Consider the following 8,992-nt stretch of genomic DNA (forward strand, 5'->3'; position numbering starts at 1 on the left):
AAGGTAACTCATGTATGTTTCCAGTTTTAACCTAGTAAATAACTATTTTTTTAGTGACTACATTTAAGTTCATTTATGACAGGATTAGCTATAGACATTGTCTTTGGTTTGAGATCTGATTACAACTGATGTGGGGTAAATGACTGGTCCTTTGGGACTAGGAGTAACCTGAATATTGTTGTGATTTTTGGTGTGAAGTGACCATCTATCTTGCCACCAGGCAAGCTGGACTAAGGGGACTGTCTCTGACTCCGTGGTCAGACTATTACAGGGCTTTGGGAGTTCACACCTGCTACTGGCTTGGTGAAATCTAATTACAGAACATACTACTAGTTTGGGGTGTTTGCCCTGCTTTTTGGCAGTCTGCCCTGAGGTTGACACTCATGGTTGTGAGCCACACTCAGGGCCGGCGCAACCACTAAGCGAACTAGGCGGTCGCCTAGGGTGCCAAGTGGTTGAGGGCAGCCAAAAGTGCGCTCCAGGGAGGTGGTGGAGGGGAGGAGAGCTGGGTCAGAGGGGTGTGGGGAGGGCCAACTCCAGCAAGTAAGGGGGGTGGGGGTGGCGCTCCCCGCCCCAGCTCATCTCTGCTCCGCCTCCTCCTCTGAGCATGCTGCCCCGCTCTGCTTCTCTCCCTCCCAGGCTTGTGTGCTAAACAGCCGTTGGTGTCGCAAGCCTGGGAGGTGGGAGAAGCGGCGTGCTCGGGGAGGAGGCGGAGCAGAGGTGAGCTGGGGCGGGGAGTTGCCACCCGGCTCCCTGGGCTGAGGTGCCTCAGGGTGGAGACAGGGGTGGTGGGGAGCTGCCGCAGGGGGGTGCCTCAGAGCGGAGGGGGAGGCACAAAGTGGAAGTTCCGCCCAGGGCGAAAACATCCTTGCACTGGCCCTGGCCACATTAGACAGTGTGACATGTGGATAAGAATAGAGACATTCACCAAGATAAAATTGACACCCCCCTTGCAGATATACTGACCCCTCATTGTCTCAGGGTCAACAAACCTTCCTCCCTCATGGAAGACTGCTGATCAGGTGAGGTGTGAGTTTTATGCCTCTATGAAAGCATCTGCCATGGGCCAGTCAAGGAATCATAGAAATGTAGGATGGGAAGGGACCTCAAGAAGTCATTTAATCCATCCCCCTGCACCAAGGCAGGACCAAGTATACCTAAACCATCCCTGACAGGTGTTTCTCCAACCTGTTCTTAAAACCCTCCAATAATGGGGAGGATACTAGACTAGATAGACCAGTGAAGCAGGTGGGACACTGGACTGGATTGCCCATAGCCTGGCATGGCAAGAGCATGCCTACCATACTAAGATGTTCCAATAGCCTGATCCATTATGATTTCCATGGAGTTTTTCATGTACATCTTGGGGTTTTTCCACTTACTCTCATCCTGACCAACTGGCACCTGCGTCTGTCCACCAAGAACAATCCTGCCTTCTGAGACAACCTGCGGAGGAGACAGAACAGCTTGTGAGGGGGCCAGGGTTCTGAGAAGAGAAAATCCAGAGCAGAGAGAGTCTGGGACAGACAGTCACAGGTGCTTTATCTTTAAACTGTTAATGGACAAGGGACCAGCTGCCTCAGATTTCCTCTGAACAATGGGACCTGTTGGAAATCCAAGGCCAGGCTGCCAAGGTGCTCACCTGGCAGCCTTGCCTTCTGGTACCACCCACAGAGTCAGGCCAGACTGGCAACAGAGGAAAATAGCCTGTCCCACAAGGCTGGCTCAAGACATTCCTAGCTGGATGAGCTACCTGGGTGGCTGTCAAATGCTGTAGGGCTGGGAGGCTGGCGAGGGGGATTTGAGACATGCATTCCAGGTAGCGAGACATCTACAAAGACAAGCATAAAATGGAACCCACAAATTGGCCTATAGACCCATGAATAGTTGCCCGTCTTGCATGCCACTGTTGTAGAAATATCATGTGATCCAATTGCCCTGGGTGGTCACCAAAGAATAGAAATCCACATGATCTGCCCCAGGGCCCAGCTCATTTCGGTCTAAGATATAATCCACCCGCACTTCCTATTCCTGGTCGCAGGCCAGCTCCTCCTCCACCTGCTGGGTTTCTAGGAAGCTGTTGCTCTCAGAGTAGAAAGGTTTCAGCCAGTTGAAAGCCTCCTGGTGCACTATTGCAACAGTGTAGAGATCCCCATTAGTTATGTTCACAATGGAGTATCTGCCCTTCAGAGCAAAAATGCATGACAGGCTGTCAATTAACCAATGGAGGAGCCTATAAATGTGGGAAATACTCAGTGCAATCACCAGAGTTATATGTCCAAGGCCCCATGTAATCCACAAAGGCAGAAATTACAGCAGAATCTACCCCCAGCTGCAGAATTGAACTCCAGAATATGAGCTTCCTTTTTCTTTTCAGCTCTGTTTTGAACATTTGTGATTTCAGAGAACTTAAATGTGAACTGCATGCAGTCAGTAATACCTGCCTGAGTCTGCAGATAACAGGAAGGGCTCATTAAAGCTCCCAAGGCAGGCAGAGCAACGTGCAGTACTGGGAGCCAGGAGTCCAAGGTTCCACAGCCTGCTTCCACTTCCTCTGATCTTTCTTCAGATCCCCCCCTAGCTCTGACCCTGCTTTGTCCATTTCTGTGACTTTCTCTCAGAGAAACCAGAGTATTGTTCCATTTCGCAGTGTCTAGTGAGAAGCGGACTTTGCCCTTCTCATCTGTGACGTATGGCAGGTGCGTCTCCACATCATTGACATCCACAGTCAAGTAGACAGTGTGTTTTTTGATGGGAACATCATTGATGGTAAAGCACATCTGCAGAGAAGAAAGAGAAATAAACACCACCTGTTCCAATAATTGCTGTGCTGGGGGGGGGATTGGGAGACATGATACCCTCTACATGCTGGAAATGAGGTGAGTTCTGGCACTTAATACTAACCCTTTCCACATAAAGGCTCATAAAGTGCTTGAAAGGTTACAGGCAGAATATAGGGGTCCTAATGTCCATTGCTGAAACAACAGCAGCAACTGTGCCAGAGTAACAATATGCAGGAGTTTAGGACAAGAAGGAAAGGGAGAGACTACTGGGGGCATTTTAAGGACAAGAAAGATAATTATCTTGGCTACAGTGTTTAACACATCTTTTTTCTTTTGCATAATAGTATAGGGTTAGTCCTTAAAGATTAGAAATGGTTAGGACTTCAATTTTAAATCTCACCTGAAACTCCAACAGCACAATTCTTCCTAGCCCACACTGGGGCATTAGGTCAGTACTGACCCAGAGGGGAAAGTATCCCCTACTGAGCCACCCGCTGCTGTACCATGCTCTCTAGCACCACACTAAGGCATTGGGGTCAGAAGTGATTGCTGTCAAATCACTACACAGTCGCCTATGTTAGGCCTGACGTGACTGTGCAGAGACCTTTCTAAAGATAACCCCATCCCTTGCATGCACGTCCTTACAGAGCCAGATTTTTAAGAGCAGAAGAGTACATCACTGTTGGAGAACGTTAAGAAATGCGCCTACAAGCACTCCAGAGACCACAGAATCCAGCTTCGAAACAGTTAACTCCCCATACTTGGTGACTAGGCTAGGAGAGAGGAGGGAATGTTGGGGGGGGGGGAGAGGGGTGTCAGAATTTCTCATAAAGGTGGACAGAGAGGATCCAATCCTCAGATGGCATAAATCAGCATAGCACCATTGACTTCAATGGAGCAACACCAATTTACACCAGATGAGCATTTTCCGCATAGTTTATTCCCAGCAATATTATTCTTGCCTCTCCCCCATGCCGGCCTCCCAAGTATGAAGAGGTGTCACTGCCTTGGGAAGGGAAGGGTGGAACGTGTGTTACCTTTCCCATGTATGGAAATCCAAGTTTGTAAAAGGGGTTGAGATTGACAAAGTTCACCTCCACCATCTTGGTAGCGATAGCAGCTGAGACTATTCCCATGTTTGTGGCTCCTGGGTGGAGAGAGGAGACATCTGTTAAATGCTGACTCATTTGTTAAGCACTCCACACTAGAGGAGACAAAAAATAAGGCAAGTGTCCTCCCCCTGAAGCTTACAGTCTAAATGTCAGCTACATAAGCCTGAGCCACATTCATATGGATATTGGGACTTGAACCCACAACTTTCAGCACCAGCCACTATTACTAGTGCCAAAGGAGCAGCTCTGTTACTTGGAGGTAGGTAGGAGGCTGCTCTGGTTACTGCAGCCAGCCACTATGGGAAGACTTTGTCACACCAACTAAGGCAGTTGATTACTGGCTGATAAAATGCACTGGGAGAGCCAAGGGACTGTGTTACTTTAGTAAAATATGTCAAGCTCTGTTTACTCTCCCGTGTCTTCCCTCCCATGTGCAGTTGGCCTGGAGAGGACTTAAGACTGATGAAGGTTAGTGTTTGAAGACCATGCAAAAGAAGCAAGTCTTCAGGAGGGATCTGACTGAGGAGAAGGTTGGGAGGCAACCAGACTGGGATTGGGATGTTATTCCAAGCACAGGGGACAGCGGGGAGAAAGGCATGGAGATGGCAGAGGGGGGACATGGAGGGCTGAGACAGAACAAAGAAGGACACAATAGAAGATGATGTCAGAGATGTAGGCTGGGGTGGAGCTGTGTCAAGCCTTGAAGGCAGGGGAGAAAAGCTAGAGCTCGATACAGTGAGCAAGGGGCAGCTTGTTTGGAGCATGGCGTGCTATGGTCTGGTTGATGGATGAGGAGACATTTGGGGCAGATTAGAACAAAACAGTGTTGGTATTGGGGATGCCAGAGAGCAGAAGCAGGACAGGAATATGTGAACAAGATTACCTAGTCCTTAGCATAGGAACTTATCAAAGAGACTGTGGTGAGGGGCTAATTGTGGGGGAAAGACTCTTTTATGACTGTCTGGGGACATAAGGGTAAGAGGCTTCTTAGCCTATGGCTAGCTATGGTTCTGTGGCTGATTGAGAGTCAAGTTTTGTGGAGCTGGAGCTTACTTTAGTGACTGGCTGGTGACTGTTGTTGGACACTCTTTGGGGAACTAAGAAATCTAGTGAGCAGAGACCCTAGAAAGAGGGATTCTAATCACGGGTATGGCAGAAGACTAGTGACCGCTAAGACGCAATGGAATTCAGTCCCCCTGAAGATACCAGAAACTGGAAGTCGCTAAGACTTGGCTGAAAGATCCGAGGTTAAAAAACAACCTGTACTGGAAACGGAGAAGTGTGGAGGCAACCAAACACAAATGCAGTTAATCAAGGGTTTCACGGCAAAAGAGTAGCACATGCCTCTGGCTATGTCTCCCCTCTCCTCTTCCCCTCCTGGCGTCCTCCCGTTCCCCGCACCTTTTCCTTCTTCTTCCAGTTCTGCTGCAATGAAAAAAGAGCTCCCGTAGGCAGTGCTGTTTACTTCTAGGTCATCCATATCTACTGTAAAATTGGCACAACCTTTCTTGTTTGTCTGGGGACATAGATGGAGAGAGAGAAAGAAAGATGCGTGACTGAGGCTGTGGTTTATAGATGTTGGGTAATCTTAAAAGTCCTCCCCTCTGTCCCATGACTGCTTAGAAGTTCAAAACCATGTACATCTTATCAAACCCATGGTGGACTCCTCACTTAGGGAGAGGAGAAATGACATTGATTAGACAGGCACATTGATTAGACATGCTATATCCATGGCTGCAGACAAAAGGTATATTTGTTAGAGAAATCACACAATCCCTAGAGAGAACTGGGACTAGACCCCATGACCTTAGCTGTAAAAACACAGACTTTGACAACTTGAGCTAGGCCGAGCTCAGCCAGCTAGTATTGGTAGAGGATCTTTCCTATTCTCTGCATGTTGTACCTAATAGTTTAGTCTCTTACGGCCAAAATACTTTGGTTCCAGTACAGTTGTTGAGCTTAGTGTGTGTGTGCTGGGTGGTGTTGGTGGCCTTTGGACAGGACATCAGACTAAATGATCTGGTGATCCCATCTGGCCTTGGAAATCTCTGACCCTCTCTGAGGGTATGTTCAGCCCCTCCAATGCAGGAGAGAGGGCAAAGCAGTATTGTTATTGTGGTCTGTGCCTAACACACATGGTTTTGCTCCTGTTAACCCTGCAGAGCTCATACAGCAGAGAGCTGGAATCCAACCTGCCTTGTGCCTCATTAGCAGAATTGTGTTGGGGTTCCAGCTGCAGAGCCTTTACTGCTGGTTGGGTTGTTAGCGCTGCAAAGACCCAGGTGGACTTGTCAGTACTCAAAGCTGAGACCTGAATTTAGAAAATCCTCGTTTGACTTGTAGACTGAGTGAGGAGGACCTGGAGTCATTGGGAGAAGAAGAATATGGAACAAATTGTGTATGGGGGTTAGCTATGAAGCATCCAGTGCTGGCCTCTGTCAGAACCAGGATATCAGACAGCAGAGATAGATCAATAATCTGTTTGATCACGGGAGGAAACAGATGGAACAATTGGTGGTCTGATCTGGTTTAATGAGAGTGAGCTGCGAGAGACCTGTGATTTGCTTCCGTGTGATATGATGGAGGGTAATGGAAGAAGAAATTCCTCCTGTGGGATAATGCTGCACATTCTAGAGGGCTTAGCAAACACAAACATTCTGTTTCCAGGCTGTTGGTCCATTTACTTCCCTAATCCTGTCTCCCAAGAAATGATACCTCACCCGTGTCCAATTATTCAGGTCAAGCCAGCCCTACAATCATCCCCCCCCCACCCCGCCCGCAACCATTCAGCACTGGCTTCTGTCAGATATGGGAGACAGGAGGAGCAGGACCAGTGCTTCAATGTAGTAATTCAGGTGGCAAGATAACAGGACAGATCAATTTATGATCTGCTTGGGTGAGGCAGGAAAAATAATAATCAGACTAGCTGGACCAGGGCACATTAGAAATGCCTAGATACATTAGATGGACTGACATTCTGTTCTTGCAGGTGACTGTCATCTCCCCTTCCTCATCTGCTCACCTGGCTCTCATATCCCCAATTCTCGTAGACAATATCATGATTTCTTCTTGTTTAAGGAGATCCATCAGGCTCCAAATCAAAGTGACCTTTATCTTCCCCTGAACAGGTTTCCCATAGGTGTACCTGGATCAGAAGGACAGAAAACACTAACAGATGGATCAGATATTTCAGCAAAAACAGTAGAATGAAGGGCACCAGCAACCCCTTCCGAGGGAGAAGATGGATATTAAAAGCATCTACCTCTCCGGCCACTGCACCCCCTTTTAAATAAGGAAGGGGGCCTGAGATGTCTGCAGGATATATACCCCGGACGTCACCTCACTTGCACTGTATCCTCTTTAAATGGGGAACAGGGTCTGTATGAAAGGATCCTCCTCAATCAGTATCTCCACTGAGGTCTGGGCTTTCCCCACATAGCCCTTGTGGCAGCGCTAGTCGGCACTTCTGTCGGAATGTTTTGTTGATGGAAAATTCACTTTCTGCAAATAAAGGCATTTTCTGTGGAAAATTTTGATTTTTCCACTGGAAAGTCATTCCCAGCATTTTGGCTCCCCCATTTCTTTTCAGCCCACCTGGCAAGCTGCCAGGGGCAGCCTTCCAGGCTCCTGTTCCCCAGCTCCAGAGACACCTGCTACGTGGACTGATTCAGACCTGGGGTTACCAGGTTTCCAAGCTTCTGGCTTGTCAGAAGCCCTGGGAGCCCCAGCTCACAGCATCTCCAAGCTGTCTGGCTCCCTACCTGGCAGGTTGTCAGGGCTCAGGGCAGCGTGGGGAGTCTTGGAAACATTTCAAAATGGTCAAAATCAAATTTGGAAGCTGTGGTCCTGTGGTAAATTCAGATTGTTTTTGTTCTGTTTTGGAACAATGGTATGATTGTTTTTGTTTTGTTTTGTTTTTTAATTCAGGAATTTCTCACGGAACAGGAATTCCAGGTTCCGAACACCTCTACCTTGTGGCTCTTCAGACTTGTCTAATGATTGGGTGTTGGAGGAATCTTTTCCTTGCTGTGATTTGGGCCCCCACCACTAGAAGAGAGAAGACACACTCCTGCCAGTACATTGGCAGCAAGAGGTCACTCTCTGATGTGGGGGATTGGACGGCGACAGAACAGTGCCACTCACCTGCCACAAACCATGAACTGAAATTCCTCTTCCAAAGTGGTGACCAGTGGCGGAACGTTAAACACCAGCTCAAACTTGAACAGCTCTGCAGAAGAGAGTTGGGAAGGGGGGGCAGGTTGAGGGCATAATCCACATAGGGGAACTCACCCTCTGCGTCCACAGCATAATCTCTGAAACACTGACCCAGCACTAGATGGATATGGAGAGTAACTCACCCTTAGGAGGGAATGGGTACCATGAGGCCCGGGGTCTCATGGAGAGAGCAGTTGAGGGGGGGAAGGGAGCAGGAAGTCAGGACTGAGTTAACATGGTGACTGAATTCCGCCTCACTCCCAGGAGATTGGGATCCCTCCAGACTAGGGGAGCACCGATTGTGTGAAAGTGAAGCCCTGGCCTGAATGAACATGGAGACTAAATTGCTGGAGGAGCTGTCAGCACAGGGCTAGGGTCCCATTGTGGAGGTCTGTGCACTGGTACATATACGTAGTTGGAGCTCAGGACTGAATGCACATTGGAGCTGAATTCCACTCTCTCCCTCCAGGGTGGGACTGGGGTGCCACCAGGGGAGCAGTGGGTGGCTGGGTGAGTGAAGCACAGGATGGAAAGCACTAAGGACTGGAATGGGGGGAGGGGACTCTGTACCCCAAAACTGAAATTTACCTAAGTGGAGAAATCTAATGAATAGAAACATGGACTCTAGCAGGGAGGCTCCCATTACAGACTTCATTCCCCAGCTCCTAATGCTGTCTCACACTTCCTTCCAAGACTCACCATATTCCTCCATCTTGAAGGTTGCCTCAAGCCCTCGAGGCATATCCTTGTCCACTTAGATGGTGTATTTTCCCATGGCTGCTTCAGAAGCCAAGGGGAAGGACAAATCCACAATGCCTTGCCTTGGCTTCACGTCCACCCACTGGCTAATCTGGTTCCCATTGGGATCCTGTACAGGAACAC

At 48.7% G+C, this 8,992-nt stretch overlaps 1 protein-coding gene across 1 annotated transcript; it reads right to left on the reverse strand.

Moving 5' to 3' along the window:
- Nucleotides 1-2,216: 2,216 nt before the first annotated feature.
- On the reverse strand, nucleotides 2,217-7,046 carry LOC122458289 (alpha-1-macroglobulin-like). The gene is made up of 5 exons (XM_043506169.1): nucleotides 6,918-7,046; nucleotides 5,297-5,411; nucleotides 3,821-3,930; nucleotides 2,441-2,780; nucleotides 2,217-2,233 (listed from the first exon to the last, which is right to left on the reverse strand). The coding sequence occupies exons 2-5, from the start codon at nucleotides 5,373-5,375 to the stop codon at nucleotides 2,217-2,219; spliced, it is 546 nt and encodes a 181-aa protein (XP_043362104.1). The 5' UTR covers nucleotides 5,376-5,411; nucleotides 6,918-7,046.
- Nucleotides 7,047-8,992: the final 1,946 nt, after the last annotated feature.

The sequence above is a fragment of the Dermochelys coriacea genome, chromosome 1 (assembly GCF_009764565.3).
Source record: "Dermochelys coriacea isolate rDerCor1 chromosome 1, rDerCor1.pri.v4, whole genome shotgun sequence".
NCBI lineage: Eukaryota > Metazoa > Chordata > Testudines > Dermochelyidae > Dermochelys > Dermochelys coriacea.